At 29.5% G+C, this 20,339-nt stretch overlaps 1 protein-coding gene and 3 pseudogenes across 4 annotated transcripts, besides 2 other annotated features; 1 reads left to right on the forward strand and 3 right to left on the reverse strand.

Moving 5' to 3' along the window:
- Positions 1–1,791: 1,791 nt before the first annotated feature.
- Positions 1,792–1,918: a mobile genetic element.
- A 1,688-nt stretch (positions 1,919–3,606) lies between these two features.
- Positions 3,607–3,822, reverse strand: TVAGG3_0589510 (uncharacterized protein; the record flags this gene model as incomplete). Its single annotated transcript, XM_051239441.1, has 1 exon — positions 3,607–3,822. One exon carries the CDS (start codon positions 3,820–3,822, stop codon positions 3,607–3,609), a length of 216 nt encoding a protein of 71 aa, XP_051097265.1.
- Positions 3,823–5,681: 1,859 nt separating this feature from the next.
- Positions 5,682–20,339: part of a mobile genetic element that runs on past the window's edge.
- On the forward strand, positions 9,523–10,438 carry TVAGG3_0589530 (annotated as a pseudogene). The gene has a single exon. A coding segment is annotated over exon 1 (916 nt).
- On the reverse strand, positions 11,374–13,463 carry TVAGG3_0589540 (annotated as a pseudogene). The gene has a single exon. A coding segment is annotated over exon 1 (2,090 nt).
- On the reverse strand, positions 15,944–16,705 carry TVAGG3_0589550 (annotated as a pseudogene). Its single transcript has one exon. A coding segment is annotated over exon 1 (762 nt).

Raw genomic sequence — 20,339 nt, forward strand, 5'->3', positions numbered from 1 at the left:
CATCCTGTAATCCATACAGAACCTGATGAAGTTTCCCATAATTACATGAATCACATCTTCTCTTCATCTTCATCAGAGAAATCAACACCAAAGATGGAGACGATGATCCAAGAACCAATAACAAAAGGTATGTCTCCATCAATGATTGATCAAAAGGCGAATCAAACTGAAGATTCAACAATTTTCATCGAAAAAAGTGAGAAAAGTTGGAGAAACTTTTTCATAATCATTGGATTGATCTTGTTTACAATAGGATTGATCTTAATTTCATTTCTCGCTTTCAAGAAAAAGAATTTCTTCAACATATTCAAAAAAATGAAATGTTCGATGAAAAATTTCGAAGGATACTCCACATGAAGCAAAACAATAAATTTTAGGACTAAAAATCCATTTTATTAAATTAATTTCTTCATTTTTAATTTTATATATATATATATATATAGTGTTTAAGTGGGGAACTTTGATATTTTTTTCCACACCATAGTAGTTTCACTTTTTGCATATGAACTCTATATTGATTCTGGCTAGAAACTAGAGAAATTAAAAATTTTCAATTTTTGGCCCATTAAAAGTACCTTTTTGAAAATAAAAAATATTATTATTAATTATGTGTGATCTTTGACATATATTCATAAAATCAAGTGATTTGGAGTGATTGGCAAAAAAATCTTGTTTAAACATATGTATTTTGCATGTTTACTTTTAAATTCTATAATAAATATGATAAATTAAATAACATTAGTCATAACTTTCAGTATAAGAAGCAATTTAATCTTAAAATTTGAATTGAATTGATAACATATGTGAAAAAGTTACCCTTCTACCGTTCTCAATTAAAATTAACTTACACTATTCACAGACACTCAAATTTTTATGAAAAATGGTGGTAATAAATTGAATAATTATTGCCAATTTTTGACAAAAAAAATATTGAGTCGAATTAATCTTTATTGAGATAATACAGCGAGCTAATCTCATGTATTTTCAAGTAGAATATATTACTGCCATCTTAACAAAATTATGACTGTAAATTTGATTCTTTATCAATCTTTTTTTTAAAAAAATTCACAATTTTTTAAATCGAGAGAAAGTTGGGAATAAAAAAATTTACCAGCATTTAGTCACTTTTCAATTTGTGAAGTTTATTTCATATGTCTTCAAAGAAGAAAACAGGTCCTTTCTCCGAAAATAGGGATACTAACAGCCTGCATGATACTAAATCACCCGATGCGAGGAAATATGTTGAATATACAAAAGATTTTGATGAAAAAACAAGTTATTCTTTTCAGCGCATTAAAAAGCGCGGATTGAAAAGTGGAGATATTAAAACGCTAATAAATTTGATGGAAAAATATTTCGAAGACAACCCAAAATTTGAACATAATAAAAATTCCAAACCAAGAGCAGCTAAACAAGGAATACATGGAGCATGTACTTATTTCGATCAAAACAAAGAAGTGTTTGAATATTTTTTGTCGAATTCTGAGTTTCATACCGTTAAAATCGATGAATAATATGCTATAATATTATCTACCCCATCAATGTAGATGATTCTCTAATTTTAATAAAATCATAAGCGTTTCACTATTCGAAACAATTGTTTATTTATATTTTTATTTAATTTTTTTTTCAAAGGAAATAATGAATAAGTTAAGAATGCTGGAAGTTACAATTCCAATGAGTTAAGGTTATATGAAAAAGCAATTTTTGAAATTAAAAATTTGAAATTTATGGAAAATTTCAGTCTAAATGAAACATAAAGAATATGATATTCCCTAATATAATGATTTTTTAAGGCCGCACTTACGCCCATCTGACTTTAATTCAAATTTCTGACAACTGGTATGAAGTGCCAGTGAAAATTAACCTTAAACATCTGAATTGAAGGCCTCGTCATAGGGGCGTAAATGCACCCTTAAACTCAATTTCCCGGTTTATTGACGTCCCATAAAATTGAGAGACTTATTGTAAAAGGTGAGTAGTATATGAGTGCGGGTTTTGTGACTTTTTTTGTTACATCTATATATAGACGATGCATTAAAATATATTTATTTATAAATCATTAAAAATTAACATTAATTTTAAAATAATTTATTTTTTTATCTTTTATAAAAGAAGCTATATATAGATGATGTCAGATATTCCGCGATTAATTAAACATTGTTTAAATCCTGAATGGGTTAAACTTCAATTTAAAAATGAAGATTGTGAATTATTAAATGAATATGAAAGCCAAAATAAGCTAATGAGGTATAAATATAATGATAAAGAATATTTAATTTCATGGAATCAATGGAGTCATAATCAAAGACCTCATAAACGAGAAGAAGAAATTGAAAATAATGAAATGGAAATCATTGATGACATTAAAGAGGATGGAATTCCTAAATTTTGTAGAAAAACCTTTAGAACTAAGTTAGGAGCATATAAACGTAGAGTATTAAATCCTGAATACATAAAACATTTATTTAAAAAGGAAGACTGTGAATTATTAAACGTTAATGAATATGAAAATGCTAAATCAAAACTGAGATATAAATATATTGGAAGTGATGAAAGATGCAAAGATAAAGATAAAGTTTATACAGTTTCATATAATAACTGGCACACGTTAGGGATAAGAAAACATTTAGGAGATTATGGTAAAAGTTCTGAATTCTTTAAATCTAGTATGTATGAGAGAGTAAAAGAAATTAGAAATAATTATTTTCATGAATGAGAAATAAACTTTAAAAATTCATGTCTTACATTTTTAAAATAATTTATTTTTTAATTCGTAAGAAAATGAGCGTCAAAACTAACAACGTTAAAAAATTAGGATTCACAAATGAGGAAATAAATGATATATTAGAGGAGGCGGGTTATGGACTTTAAGTCCTGGGCACTTTATGCCTTGGGCTTTAAGGACCCGGGCTCAACGAGTCATGATTTATGAAATCAATAATTTGATTTATTCGCTCTTCAATAATTTCTATTCTTTTTGTTAAATCATCTATTTTCATTAATGAGGTGATTCTTGATTGAGGAATAGATTTCAAACTAACCACTCCTTTTATTTTTGAAATTTTGAATCCATCAACTTTAAACATTTTATTCAATTTACACGTTGTCAATTCTTCAAATAATTTTTATTATTAGCATAATAGTCATTAAATTCTTCAACAGATGAAAAATTTTTTATTTTAGTAATTGGTTTAACAACGTTTATTTTTTGTTGAACATTTTCACTTTCATTTATTTCTTCCTCCTCTGTTTCATTTATTTTTAAAATCGGTTTCATTTATTATAAAATAAAAATTAAAATATAAGTGATGAAATATATTTTTAATTAATATTAAATCAGAAATGGCGGCAGGATTCTTTAAAAAATTATGGGATGGAATTAAGAAAGCTGCAGGTTGGGTTCATAAAAATATTATTAAACCTGTTGCAAACTTTTTGGCACCAGTAGCGAAAACGGCAGGAACTATCATAGGTGGAGTATTAGGTACAAAAGCAGGTAATCCGGCGATGGGAGCACAAGCAGGTAACGCAGTTGGTGGAATTGCTGAAGGAATACTTAATAAAATAGGGGGAAGATAGTGGAAAAATAAATAAATATTATTTTTATCTTAGTATCGGTTGTAGTCTTTGATAAACTTTTTCTCCTTTATTTAAAATTTCTCTTATTGGGGCAGCTTTTGGCGTTATTGATTCAGCAACGTCACTAATTGCTTCTTTATTCTTAAATATCCAATTTGCTCCTTTCTTCATTGTTTCCCAAACTTTATGCGCTCCTCTTTTTACTTTATCCCACAGTTTCTTAAAGAATCCTGCAGCCATAGTTGATTATTTCATTAAAATTAAAAATTCATTTTCATCTTTTAATTTTGATTTTTTATTTATTAATAAATGACGACTAACTATTTAGTGCCAAACACCAAACCGATTAATGGAAATGTGTTTCATTCATTCGAAAAGATAAATAAAATATTCGCAAAGAATGATGGAAGAAGATATTATAGAGAACTTGAAAGTTCATGCTATGACTCTGATGCTCCATATTTTGATGATAAACAAACTCATTTAAGAATTACAAATCCGGCTCATGATGTGAACCAATTAGGTGACACATATATTAAACGCAAAGTTAAAGCAACTCTAGTTTCAAATAAAGCTTTCACATGTGATGCCGCTTTTAAATGCATGCGTTTATTCGTTGGTTACAAATCATCAAATCAAAGCTTTAAACAATTAGAAGTAGAAACTGAAAGAGGTGATGCCGGTTATCTTCAGATGGAATGCGCCCGTGAATCTTTTGCATTTGCAACATATAAACCAAAATCAGAAAGGAAAGTTAAAAAGTTTGTTCATTCGTTATATAATAATGTTCAAAAATATGATAACTCAGTATGTGGTAAATATATTGACCCTTCAGAAGTTTTCAAGAAAGCAAATGATGAAGTTGATGTCACTTTTGATATGATTATTCCGGTAAATGATTTGTTAGCATTTCAAGCGTTCGATGATTATCCTAAATCATTTGGTGAAATCATTCTTAAATATTATGTTTTCAGGGATACTTTAGTATTTTGTCAGGTTGACCCGTTAAGAGTTGCTGATTTACAAAATTATGTTTATGAAAAGATAACTGATGAAAATTATGAAAAGATTATGAATCATGTTTATAAATATGATCGCAAATTCCAACAAATCGGACTTTCTGCCAAATTAATGACAAGCTTAGCCGCTACATCTGCTGACGCAACAGTTGATGACGTTATTATTTCATGCACAAAGATGGAAGTTTTAGAGGATAAATGCATTACACCAGGATACGGTTTAATTGAAGAATCAGTTAAAGCAATACCACGTTTATTTAGTAAGGAAGATCCATTCATGATTCCAGCTCAACATATTGACGTTCGTTCACTAAATGGAGGTTGCATCACTCCTGAAGGTATCAGCTCAGATTTCTCATACGCTCTTCATAATGTTTCAGATGTTGTGTTAGCATTTCCGAAGAATGCAATGCAAAGAACAGTTTTAGAAAATCCAATGCTTCGAGGTCTTCAGGTCACTATAGATTCCAGAAACTTCCCCGATCAAGCGATGACCACAGTGGGTGACATATTCTTTACACGTATGCTTCAAGCTTCTGATTTAGATGGGGGAATGAATGCACAGAAGAATACGAGGACTCATTAACTAGACCACTGAATGATGATGATGGCAAGCCATTAGCTAGAACATGGAAAGACCAAACTTCGTTCTTATGCACTATTCCAGTTCAACGTGATGGAGCGGGTATATTCTTTGATGGATTAGAAACTTTCAACTCACAAGTTACAGTACAAGTGAAAGCTTATCCAATCATTCAGGGTGAAAATGACACTTACTGTTCAAAAGTGACAAATCCTCCTCAGGTTTGGTTTACTAGGACTACATATTGGACATGGACACCGGATGAAGGTTTGAAATATCATCCAACAGGTACACCACCGCAGTATAGAAGTTCATATGATGAAATATTGATGAATAGAAATGTTTAAAATTATAAATTTATTTTTGATTAAATGGATTTAAATTCATTCACCCCTTATGAAGAATTAGCGGGAGTATATAATAAATACGTAGATGATATGATTAATGAAGCATTGAGTGATAATAGAAATGCTCTATCTAAGGAAAAATTAATGAAAATTACATATTCTGAATGTTACTTAAATTCAATCACTGCAGCAATTGGTAAACAAAATAAAGGTAAAACATTAACGATATTAAAACAAATTATCATTATTGCTAACACTTCCCCCCATTCACATGTGTTAATTTATATCAACCGTTCAGGTTCACCTTCAGATGATACATTTGAATCTTTAAAGCATTTAATCAAAATTCCAATTATTTATTTATCACAAGAAGAAGCAGAAGATTATTTAAAAAACTTTTTAATGTATAAAGAATTATATAATACAATCAAGAAGCAAGGATTAGAGGATAAAATTATTGATAAACAACGGGATGAATTATTTGAAACACTTTCTATTTCAAATTTTGATATTTTTGCATTCACTCATTTTTCTAGATGATGCAGTGAAATCAAAACTAATAACAAATGAGAAATCATATTTTAATCAGTTATTAACTCAATGTCGACACATTCAGTGTTCATTCTTCATGGCTGTTCAATACTTCAAAGCATTAAGCACAAACATTAAATCAAATCTATCAACACTTTTCATTTTCAGTGGTTTTAGTCGTCAACAGTTGAACGTTATGCTTTATCAAGTGAATTTACCAATGAGCATTAATGAACTTTACACACAATATCAAGCAATTAGGTGAACATGGAAAAATAATAGTTGATTTAAATAAAGGAAGTGTTAAATTTGATTAACTTTTTATAATTAATTTTTATTTTTTATTTATAATTAAACATGACAGAAATAGCAAATCTTCTACAGGTTCCATTAAAACAAGGGACAAACAAAAGGGTGCATATAATAGAACTATGAAAGTTCCAGACGGAATGAAAGAATTAGTTCACATATTGTTGCCGGTCTTCAAAAGGATGTTAAACAAATGAGAAACGTTTTAACATTACCAGAAGCTCAAGCATATGCCAAACGTCATGGTCCAAATTGGGAAGCACACGAAGCAGACATTACAGGTCCAAATGGAAAACCTGATGGTATAAATGAAGTTTTCGTTACTGATGGTCAAGGTAATATTAAAGTCATAAAATGGTTATAAATTAACTGTATCTGATTATCCTAAACGTAAAGCATATAATGAACGTTATCCTATGCAATTTGATGAAAATGGAAAAGCTGTTAAACAATACATTGGAGAAGGTGAACATGGTCCAATTAATTCATAACCGTTATAATCCATATTCTTATTTCAATGAAGAATTAAATGCTATTGAAGAGGGACCGGATGGATTACCACGATATGTTAATCAGTTTGATGGTCAATATGCAAATTTGAGACCTGAAATTCCAGCTAAGAAATTCTTTAAAGTTGCTTTATTCGATCCAGTGTTCATGAACAGAAAGAAGCAATGAAAGCAGAATTTAAACCAATTCAAGTGGCAAGAATTTCTTCATCTTCACTTTCAGAAGCGTTCAAGGAATTGATAAAGAAACCACTTTATTCTCAACAAGGTTATAACTTTGATTTAATTAAAGAAAGTGATAGACGTAAATTAGAAAAATCAGATGGTTTTAAGAATGCATGTAATGAAATGATTAAAGATATTGTAAATGATAAAATAAGACTGGAAGAAACTCAAAGCAATATCAATACATAATTGGTGCAGTTACAAAGAAAGTATAAGCAAACAATGATGAACCTTGGGATATTACCGTAACAACTAAATAAAACTTTAAATATATTTTTCTTTTTTTTATTCAATTATAAATGAGAAGACGTTTTCACAAGTCAAAAGAACACTAACGCAAAAGCAGAGATTACGGTTGGTTATAACGTAAATGATGATAAATCACGAATTATTCAAAATGTTAAGTTAATGTTAGCCTGAATTTAACAAAGTCAGCAACTCAACCAAATTTATTAACTCGTGACTTACCAAGAATGAGGAGGAATAAAGAGAATGAAGACCCAATCATTTTATCTGAACCCGGTAAAGAACCTGTTGAAATTCCCCACTTATCCAACATACCCCCCACCTCTTTCATCAAACATCGAGAACCCAGGAATCTACGATTACAGTCGCAATGCGCCATATAAAATAGACATTAATTCTGAATTAATGAAAATTTTACCGTGATATAATAATTAATAATTATGATTCAATAATAAATTTAATTGACCAATCCGGTTTAATTTTTTTTACCTTATGAATCATTAATTCACATTATCGCCATTCTTTGTGATGTTCAAGATTCAGACGTTAAGATTCAATTTTTCATAGATGATGAGGTTTCATGCTGCGGAACAGTTGCAAAAAATAAATCCTATAAAGGATATTAGCACAATTAAGATATCAAAGAACGGAACAACAACTGAACTTCATTTAACTATAATGATATTTATAATAAAATAGTTGATGAATATAAAATATCACTTGAAAAATTCTTTGTTAAGGCCATTTAATATTCAAGCATTAACATTATTGAATAATAATCCTTTGAATCATAATCAATAATAATTGACCTTTCACCAGTTTCTATCGTTTGTTTTATTTCTTTTTGTTCCCCACTATCTGGATCGGTCATTGTAATTGTTTTTTGTTATAGTATCAGCTTTATCTTTAACTTCAATCTTTTTTCCATCAGGATATTTAAACCAAAATTCCAAAAATTCGATATTGTCAATCTGTTCATATTTTAATCTATCAATTACATTTTTAATACCATCTGAAAATCTTATGAAATGGTCATTATATGGGTTTGATTGAACTAAATTTGAATGAAGTGAAATATAACCCGATGATGAATATGACATTGACTCATATTTTCTGAAAACACTAAAATTTATAACATGAATGAATTTCTTATTCGTTGAATTTATGAAATTCTTGAGGTAATCTTATTCTAGTTTTATTTATCACTGGAAAATAACGCTTTACCATATTTTTAATCGTAATAAAAATGTCAATTATCAATATTATTTCGAATAATAGCTGTGAATTAAATTTAACAGTTAGTGGAATTTATAATGTTACTCTCGTTTCTGTGAGTGGTAAATTTAATCCCATTCTTTTAGACCTTCAGATTATATATCATTTATTAAAGATGACCTTGAAAAAACATATGATATGTATATAAATAATGTGATAACGAAATGGGATATTAACATGATTTTAAGTTATTTAAATGATCATTTATCGTATGGTATGAAGAAAATTTTAAATCAAAACTGATAAACTTTTTGAACTTGATGAAATAAATAACCTTATTAAATTTCCGCTGAAAATTAAATTTTGTACTCCTCATCTTCGTTCATTGTTGGGGATATTAAATTTGAAAAAGATGTTGGGGATGTTTTGTATTCTGACACTGGTTCCAATTTCATTTTAATCAAATGTGATAAAGTTAATACCCCAATGAGATTTTCACATCAAACATTAGACCCTAACTCTTACCCATCAATACAAAACATTTTATCCATCAACTTAAACATATTTTCTTTATCATATCCGTTTCAATTATCTGGGAATTCATTTATTCTTCATTCAAAAGATTTATCAAATATTAAATTTAGAGTAACCGACCTATTTGATTGTGATTTAGAATTCATGAATGAAATATTATGGCAATTTCAAATAGAAAAAATAGGTGATGAGATAACGGATTAAATATTTATTTTTAAATCATAATAAATGATTAAACAACAGCAACCACAACAACTTAAGCACAGACCATTACATACGCCATATATGCATATAATTCAAAGACGGCAGAACAAACGCAAATGTTGAAATATGGAGATTTGGAGATAGTATTGAAAAATGACCATTTCGAATTCGTTTGCAAAGGTGGTGCAGTGATATCAAATATAAAAGAAATTTTATTTATGAATTCAAAAATTAAAGGATATAACGGATGATATAACATCAATTCCACCAGAAGAACAAAGATATTACGCATTAAATGCATTTCCTAAAGTTTTGAAGATTGGAAGATTTAATTTAAATGAGGAATTCATAAAAGGTTTCCTAAATGGCATAATGAAGAAAGCAGATAAGGAATATGTGGATGAAAAAGATAAAGAAATTATAGAAAGGGTTGACTGGTACCATGAACGGACATCGAAGATTCTTAAAACTAAAGCTGATACAGGATGGGTTTCAGAATGTTTAGACCTTAAAGCAGATAAAACTTATGTTAACGATGAGTTAGAGAAGAAAGCAAATAAGACTCATACACATACAAGTTTTACAACTGTGCTATAGAAAGTATTGAAGGAACGGTTGAAGAAAACTGGTGGGGATGCATTATATTGTAAACCTCCTAACTTTCCACAAGGTTTAACATCGGATGACGACATAACGACGATGAGAAACATTAGATGTAAAGATGTTTATGTATGAAGGATGAACATAATATTAAATTCACTGCTCAAGATTTATATGACAAGAAAGCAGACAAAAAAGAGCTTCAAACATTAAAGACAGAAATACTTCAAACATTATATCCTATAGGCTCTTTTATACGTCAATGAATTCAACAAATCCAGCAACAGTTCTGGGTTTCGGTACGTGGGAACAAATAGTTGACAGGTTTTTGTATTGTGCAAACTCTTCAAAGGAAACAGGAGGAAGTAAAAACGATTTCAGGTGAAAATTTACCTGCACATAGTCACTACATAGATTTAAGTACATCTCAAGCGGGTTGGCATAAGCATAGATATTGGGATTGGTCAGCAATGATAAAAGGTAAAGGATATGATGTTAAAGACAACGTTAAGTTTGCTATAGATTGTTACTGGAGTAACACTGAGGAAGGAGGAAACCATACACATCGCGTTTCAGGATATACACAAACAACGGGACAAAGTAAAGATTACATGCCGCCATTTATGACTGTATTCACATGGTATAGAGTTCAATGAATGTGCTTGACCCAAAGGTCTGGGCTTACCGAATGAACTAAATATATTTTTGTTCAAAGCTTCCACGAGAGAAAAGATTCCTCATTCGCTAAGGATTCCAAAAATGAAAAAATCATTGATTTCGGCTGAGAAAAACAGCAAAACCCTTCTTCCACGGGAACAAAGAAATAAAGAAGAAATAAAGAAGAAATAAAGTAAATTTTTTATTTATTCCCGTGGAAGATAGAGCATTTTTATGACACTTTTTATTCACGACAAACAAGACAAACAAAGAAAATAAGAAAATACGGCGCCGTCGCGGTTCGAACCACAGACCCTAACCCCTCCATAACACCACCTTAGACCACTGTGCTACGTAGCCTGTCGACATAAGATTTTATAAATTGCATATTTGACGTAAATTTATTTCCCAGTTATTCAAAAATAATTAATTATTGAATAACCGAAGGTGCTACCATGTTACCATGTGCTACCAGGTCATTTAACTTCTTTTAAAAATGATGACAACATGACATTTTGACAACAACATAGGAGGAAGGCAAAAATAAATTCAAATCATACTTTATAAAGCTAGACCTTCAGGTCTCGCCGCTTAGCGGCTCATTTACAGGTATTTCATCGTCAGTAAATGAATCCTCATTATCGTTTGGTTCAACCTGTTTATATAATCCTTTCATTTCTTCTTTCAAAACATAACACCATGTTTGTTTACCGTCTATTCTTCTATGTTTCCTATCACATTTATCCTTAATGCTCATTTGAAAGTTTTTGTCTTTCATGTCTGATGGTTTGCAGAATAGAGCATTTTTACACGTCATACCCGCACACAATTCATCATAATGTGTATTTATCCATACATCTAAAGGATTTGATGATAATTCTATTAAATCTTGTTTGGCTTCAGTCATCGGTATGATTCGTACATTAAATGATGAAAGGTCGTAATTGATAAAATACGTCAGTAAATTATCATAAAATTCCTTTGTGCATGAATCCATCAAATTCTTGAAGTAATCAAATTGACCCTTGAATTTACCATTAACCCTTAAAACTACGTATCTTCTGTCTCCAACTTCAATTTTGACAGGGTAACGTTATTAGTTACGAAAATGAAGTTTGCAACGTTCTGTGCTGTTCTTCTGGGTTGATTCTTTTCATTAATTCTAATCTCATTATCCGTAATAATTGATTTCAAAGCGTTGAAGTTTGCGAGTCTGTCTTCACCAACATTCTTGAGTTCATTAAGTACAAGAAACATTTTATTTTCAACAACTGAGTTGAAATTACCCGTTAGCTCACTTATTTCGGTAATGTTTTTGCATGAATAACCAGCGAGAAGTTCAGAAATAATGTCAGTAAATCTGTTTTTACCTGTTCCCTGAAGTCCTTTCAAAATAATTGCTGTTTCATTCTTGATTCCAGGATGTTGAATCATTGATGCAATCCAGCCGAGAAGGTATTTATACACTTCATCGTTATTATCACAAATGGTTTCTTTAATGAAATTCATAAAACATCTCAATTTTTGAGTAATCAGGCTTTTCAAGAATGTTGTATTTATAACCATGAAACGTTGAGAAAACATCGGGGAATCAGATTTAAAGCAAACACCCTTAACGGTTAATGAGGATAATTGATTTAGTAGTACATCCCATGCTGTTATTGTTTTACCTTCTTCTTTAAATAATTTAATCATTTTGAGTGACTCTTTCATGTTTGATTGAAGAACGAATGATATTTGATTCATTTTATCGTGTATGTTGTAATCTTTTTGAATGAAATATTTATTTCCACAATCTACAAAACGGATTACACGTGATAAATCCTCAATTACTTCAGAACTGTTTTTATACTGATGATTTTCAGCCTTGCGTCTAATATCTGTTATCAAAAACGAGTCATCAAGTTTGATATCAAATGTTATTTTTGGCTTACGTAATAAAGGTAAAACATATTCATCATAATATTCCTTTTGATATAGTTTTAGAATCTTCACCAAAACAAATGGAGAAGTCATTAAATGTGCATATCTATTACGTGCTTTTTTCAAAATTACTTTTTGCATTTTCAGTTAAATTGCAGAAGTTATAAACGTTATCGTATGCTTCATTAATTAAATGATTAGGTAACGAATTAATAGCTTGAAACAGTGTGAATAATGTAACTTCTTTTTCTAAATTCATGTTTCCACCGTCATTATGTACTTCAAAATCACAGATGCCATCAACTATGCTCTGGGCAAGTTTATCGTCAATGTTTACATCTTTGTTTTCATTCATGATAGTCTTTATTTCTTCGTTCTTCTGTTCAACTCTTACCTTAATATTCAAATCATTTAATATATCATTCACTGTTCTGGTTAATGTTGAATCATAACTTCCACGAATGAATGAGTATGTATTGATTGGTTCTGTTGCATTCTTGCGAACTCTTGAATCAGCCATAACTACTAAAGAACGCTTTGAATCATCCATTGAAGTCATTATATCAATATCATAATCATTGCAGGAATAACATTTAATCATTCTGTTCGAGGTTGAATAGAAGAAATTAGTGTTGCAATAAATGTGAAGACCTCCTGAAGCGGTTTTAACGATAACATCTTTATCCGAAAGTTTTGATAAAATGTCTTTTCTAACTGTTTCTTTAAGTTCATCATTGTATGATTTATTGATATCAACATCTATAATCGTTAAATTTGAAATTTTATTTACTAATAAAGCCATACCAGTTTTCCTTCCTCTTCCTCCATCGTGTTTGAGGTAGTTATGTAAATCAATCTTGTTTTCACCAATTCTTTCGTTGAGGGTTTTAGTTTCTGCCACAACTAATTCCTCAGCTAATGAATCAATGATATTTTCATCAGAAACGATATAGTTGTTGCTGTTGTTTGTTGCTGTCATTTATATAGGAATAAAAAATAAAAACAATTTTAAAAACTAACTTTATTTTTGGACTGCATCATATTTCCTATGTTGTTGTCAAAATGTCATGTTGTCACATTTTTTCATAGAAGTTAAATGACCTGGTAGCACATGGTAACATGGTAGCACCTTCGGTTATTCAAAAATAAGTCATAACTACCTTCCTCCTATGTTGTTGTCAAAATGTCATGTTGTCAAAATGTCATGTTGTCATCATTTTTAAAAGAAGTTAAATGACCTGGTAGCACATGGTAACATGGTAGCACCTTCGGTTATTCAAAAATAAGTCATAACTACCTTCCTCCTATGTTGTTGTCAAAATGTCATGTTGTCTCAAACTTTAGAACGGCATAATTTAAATTTTTATTTTTTATCATAAATGAATACCCCACAAGCTCAAAATTTACCACGAATCATAACAAGGGAGGAAATGATAAAAATGATGCAAGAACATGTTAAAAATAACAAACCACTAAAATTGAGAAAATGTGGTTATGCAGTAATGATGGAAAGAGAGATGTTGTCGAAGAGGAATAAAAATTAAATTTGGATAGAGTTTAAAAATTCATCTTTATTAAATTCATCTCTTCCAATCAATTTATTTATTCTATTAAATTCTTTTATTTTTGCTTCACTCAGTTTAATGATTGAACGATAAGTTTCTAATTTTTCGATTATTTCTTTATCATTTTCAACCCCACCACATTGCAACTTCTTTTTGTAATAGCATATTTTTGATTTAATTCTGTTTAGTTTCTTTTTATATTCATTGTCTGGACTCTTGACTGCTTTGTTGTCACTCATTTTCTTACGAAATAAAAAAATTAAATATTATTTAAATATAATGGAGTAATAAAATAAATCGGAATTTCTATTAATTTATTGTCAACTTCAACTAATGCATTGCCGTTAATATATCTAACAAATTCAGCTATTGTGTCAAATCTTCGTCTTCTTTTTGTCATTGATTTATCAGTTTTTCCATAATCGAGATGAATTAAAACTTTATTTCCTTGTTTAAAATTCATGAGCCCGAATTAATTTGTTCACGTTTAACATCATTTAACTTTTCCATTTGTTTTCTAATATATTCCCATTCTTTTGAAATATCATTTTTCATTTCCACCGGTTTCATGTTTATAGTTCTATGCCATGTATTATTGTAATAATATACTAACTGCTGTATGATGGAGTCATGTTTTCCATCCCAGTATATCTGACCGTTAACCCCTAACGCATCTCTAAGAGTTCTCATTACCACATCAACTATTTTATTATGAAACGTATATGGAGAGGATGAAAAGTAAAAATTAATTTGTGGGAAATAATGAGCCATAGCTGCCTGAAATCCTTTATCACCATCACCCCTTATATTATCTACTCTTTCATGATCTAGTAAGTATTGTATAGCTCTTCTTGTTTCCTGTTCTGTTTTCCCTTTCACCGGAATGCAATATAAATATCTGGTGTTAATGTTAATGGCAAATAAATAAGTAACGTTTCCTTTTGAATATTCCAGATGATCAATTTCGTATGAATATGGATATAGTGCAAATGAAGGGCGACTAAATTTTTCCTTTAACGGTTGAATTTTTGGGTCAATTGGTTTATTTAATATCTTGAAATCCTTTTAAAATCTTTTTGCTTCTTAAATGTTTGAAATGGATATAATAAAGTGAATGATGAGGGATTAACTGAAGGAGGAGGTACTTGTCGTTGGAGGTTTTGGTGTTGTAAGTGGTTTTAATTTTATCTGCTTTGATTTTGGATGATGAAGTTTTGGATTTCATTCCTCCTTTCATTAATTCTGGATGTATTCTATTCATTTGTTTTAAATATGTTGTATATAAAGGTTTGATATACTTTCCCGCTTCGAGTTTATGTTGAAGGATGAATTCCAAAAGTTGATCTTCATTTAAAAGTCGGGCTGAATATGGTTTAACTAATGAATCATAAATTAAAGCTTGTGCATCATTTATGGTCTGAAGGACCTGGGCGTTTTGCACCTTTTGTTTTTTGTTCCTTTGGCTTTTGCGGCTCGGGATTATATAATTTATATAATTCATCAATATCTTCTTCTGTTAATACTTTATTTTTGAAATCTTTCAACTGTTTAAGCTGTGATTTAGTTTTTCCCTTTGTATATTCATTATTTTTAATTTTGTCTTTAATTTTAGAAATTATTTTATCATGATATTTCAAAATTTCATTTTTATAATACGAATAATAATAATCCATATCATCACCCGTTATATTTTTATTATATTTTTGGAGATATGCTTTTAAATCATAATAATCAAGAAAATTTTGATTAAATACTAAATCATCAATTAAAATTTTTAAATCTGTGTTATCCATTTATATAAAAATAAAATAAATGTTTTAAGGGTGCCCACCTCTTTGAATCATAGTACAAAACCATTATTAACGGTTCCTTTTGTCTCTTCTGTGGCATTTCATTAAATAAACGGCATACAACATCCATTTTCACAACATACAGCCTTAGTGTGTGCTCCTGTTAATGCAGTCTTACCAATGTTAAGCGAGTCATCGACCCGTTTTTAAGTTGTAAATTAATATTCTGACCATCAAATATCACTTTATCATTTATTATATCCAAATATTTTTTAGGTGTTAATTGCTTATTTTGTCGTAAACTAACACCTTTCATTTTTTGTGCAATCTTTTAAAATTAAATCACCCCCATCAATTGAACCGTTGAATGAAGTATAACACTTAGGGCATAAAGCAACCATGTTATCACCTTGTTTCTCAATTGCTAAACCCAATAACTTCTTCTCATGTGCTTTTTCTTCAGCTTTATTCTTTAATTTAGGTTTAAATTTCTCATCAAAACAGAAGAAATCAAAAGGTGCGAATTTGTAAATGTTTTTATCATAAAATTGTTTATCGGTTACAATTGCTTGAAATGCTTGAGTGTTAGGAAGACTTGGATCGCCAGCAATAGCCCAATAAGATGAATCAGTATCACCTTCAATGAAATGAAAACGATTAACATCCATGCATTTATACATAAAATCATAAATGAAAACCAAATACCAGTATTTTGCATTATCTAAAGTGAAGAATGCCTCTTGTAAACATGTATCACATCTATAAAATCTATCTTTAAGCATCACTTGATACGTATCTTCACCTATTTCTCTTATGTTTTTAAACTTATTTGACATACATGCAACGCGTGCCTTCTGTGCATTCATTATTTTAGTCTTTGCGTAATTTTGTGTATTCATTGCATCGTAACCATATGATCCATTAAGTGAAATCTTGCAAAATAAACTTTTCCTTTATTTCCTTCTAATTCAGCCTTTTGTCTTTCGTTCATAAATTCGTTCGCAAATTCATTAAAACAAGTGTTTTTAGTAAATGTTAAAATTGATTGAATGTCATCAATGATAAAATGAAATCTGTCTATTAGATACCAAAGATAATAAGAAGAAAATGGTTGATATTGGTTGTGTGTTGATGCTAACTGAGTTAATTTTCTCTGTTTCTGGTCAACTGGTAGATTGTTTGATTTCATGTAATTATACATAAAACTGCCAATTGTTTTTTCATCTGTGATAATATCTAAGTTTCTTATTATCGGTAAAAGTTTATGTAATCATTAATGTATTTTTCATCAATGTGACCCTTTACTTCAGCCACGAATAAAGTATTTTTCTTTCTAATTATTCCCAATGCTTTTGCTTTCTTTGTTGCTGTATCACAAATGATAACACCATTCAATCTTCCCGGCATATACATTTTATGGTAGTATATTGAATGAAATCATGAGGATTAGATGAAAATGATGAAGGATATAATGAATTAAAGTCAACACCAACGAAATGAGTCATGATGTTGGAAGTGTCCTCATTTGATACAGTTTTAGTTCTGGATTATATGCAAGTTATTAATGTGCGTGATTCCTTTAAGATTAACACGATGTTGAACATTTGATAGACCACCAGTAATTCCATTACGGAGAATGTGATAAGCTTCAACTGAATCTAAAGTCATTGATAAATTATTTTTTAATGTATAATTTCTTAAATTGATTCTTAAACGTTGAACATCCTTCATCTTTATTTGATTTTACGACATTGCAATAACAACACATTAACTGACAATTTTCTTTGGTATGTGGTTTTTCATTATCGATTCTATCAATGTTGGTTTATTTGCATATGTAAAGAACTTTACCACACAATTTTGCATTTAGATGAAAGGATTAAATCGTGATAGTATTGATATCATCCATTGAAACATTATTTTTAGTATCTCTTTCTGCTTTTTCATCTTGTTTCTTATATGATTCAATTTTATATTTCCAATACTTTTTCGTTAATTCAAAACTTGATTCCACATTTTCTTCTTCTGGATATTTTTCGTTAGGATTAAAGTCTTTATATGCTAAAGCGTAACGAATCATTGATGCATTCGATGATAAAGAAAGATTATGAAGCATATCAATTTTATAAACAAATGTTTCTTCAATAATTTTATCGATTGGGTCAATCATAATTTCAACATCTTTATTGCAATAATGAATAAAATATTCTAAATCTATTCTTAAAATTTTTAGCATCATTGAGATATTTGATAATCACTATCTGATAGTTTCTTGAGTTAATGCTGAATAAAATGAATCTTGAGTGAATGGTTCTCTTTTATATAATTCTTCTTCGTAATTTTCCCATGTGATGAATTGATAAGGGAAAAAGGATTTAACACGTGATTTATTGTTTCCGAAATCTTGAGTGAATTGGTCTAATGTCCCACCCGCTATATAATTTCTGATGTCAATAAATCTCAATTCATATGGAACGTTTGTTTTCTTTACAATGATTTGCTTAAATTGAAGATGAACCCAGCATTGATTTTATTTTCCATTTTGCAGTGTTTAAATCACGAAGAATTAAATTTAAATCAAACTTTCCCGAATTAAAACCTATGATATTCACTTTATTGAATTCCTCATCTAGAAGTTCTTTAAATACTTCCTTCTGTTTTTCATTTAATGTTTGTGACTTCATTAATTCTTCATATTGTTCAATATTTGATTTAGCAACTAATGAACAGGTTGAAAATAAAAACTCAATCCAATCAGAGATGAACGAATCACTTGATGTTAAGCAAAAATTCCTCGTATATGTTTTATCATGGTCTACGACCTCGCCGCTTTGCGGCTTTATTTTGACAGTTGATGATACCATGAATGGTTTTAAGTAAGCGTTCAAAGTTGCACACTCAGAAAGTTGTAATTCTTCTTTAGTCTCTAATGTTTCGAAGTCAAAAGTAATATAATATCTTGTTGGTTTATAATATTCTTGCAAATTATGTGCTAATAGCCATTGATATATCTTCTGTTTCGTGATATGTGGTGCATATGGTTGTTGTGTGTTTTGCAATTGAACGTCTTGAATTAATCTTCCATTATTTTCTTTACATTTCTCACAATGTTTTAAAAATCTTCTTTGGTTTTTCCTTTCTGGATCATCACGGATAGAATATACTTCTTCTTTGCAAAAGGGGCAAACTTTATAGCCGGTGAGTGCTTCAACGTCTGTTATTCTGTCAGCGTGAAGTTTTCCACATGGACTCTGTGTTAATAAAATATTTACTGTTTCAAATTCTGGATCTATCATTATTGATTCCACTAATGGAAAGTCTACCTTGTTAATGTCTACGTCTTCTGGTTGAGGGTCACAATAATAAAAATCAATATTAACGTTTAACATTCTTGCTAACCTCTCACTTTCTGATGAAATGTCAAACCCTTCATATGCATCTATTGCTTCATTTAAATAGCTTCTACGAGTTTTAGGATTAACACCATCAGGAATGTTATAGAAGCGTTTAAATAACCTTCTACCTTCTGCTTTAATTTGATTATCATTCATTTTAGCTGTTCCATTTTTGTTCATTTATGTAAGAATAAAAATTAAAAAAATAAATAAAAATAAAGTTTATTTTTTTTAAAGTCCAGGGCTAAAGTCCATAAAATGAATTAAGAACACATAAATTTTTATCATCTGCGACGTGACGAATACATTTTAATTTACTCAAGAATGCGTACCCTGATACATTAAATCTAATTCCTGTCTTATTTAATTTCACAACTTTGAAAAGGAATGTATGAATAGCTATAAAATGATGAGATGATGTTTTATGGGTTGCTTCCATTTTTTCTGAAATAAATGAATAAATATAATGCTTATAAGTTTTCATATCTTTTATGTTCTTAATAACGAATGGTATAGACCTTTCCACTTCGTCTTCCTTCGGTGCTGTTCTTTCATATGAAACATTATTGGTATCTTCAATAATGAAACCACAATCACACAAAATTTTATAGGTTCCAATGGTTTCTTTTGATATTTTATCTAATAATTCAAAAACTTTATCAACACCTGTGCATTTATTTAAATAATAATTTGTGTAAATATCATGATCTTCTTTCTTAATCGTATTTGTTGCATATGTTACATTTTTCAATGCTTTTTTGAATTTTTCAGAATCAAGAGGAGGTGAAAGTAATATACAGGGGTATTCTTCATTATCAATAAATTGTAACTTATGTTTACGAATAAATTTAGTACCTTCTTCTGAAAGTGTTTCGTTTATTTCACCATCTAATAAATTTTGTGTTGATTCTGAGACATAATTTTTATATCTTTCTTCATGAGATTTCTGTACTTCTGATTCTGAAGCTGGGATATTCATTAAACCCTCTACTTCATTCTCATTATATTTTTCAACTTCTCTTAATTCCTTAATTTTTTCATCTATTTCATCTCTTATTTTTTCCAGTCTTTCAATTTCATCATATTCATCATCTTTAATTCGTTC

This window comes from Trichomonas vaginalis, chromosome II, assembly GCF_026262505.1.
Source record: "Trichomonas vaginalis G3 chromosome II, whole genome shotgun sequence".
Classification (NCBI taxonomy): Eukaryota; Parabasalia; order Trichomonadida; family Trichomonadidae; genus Trichomonas; species Trichomonas vaginalis.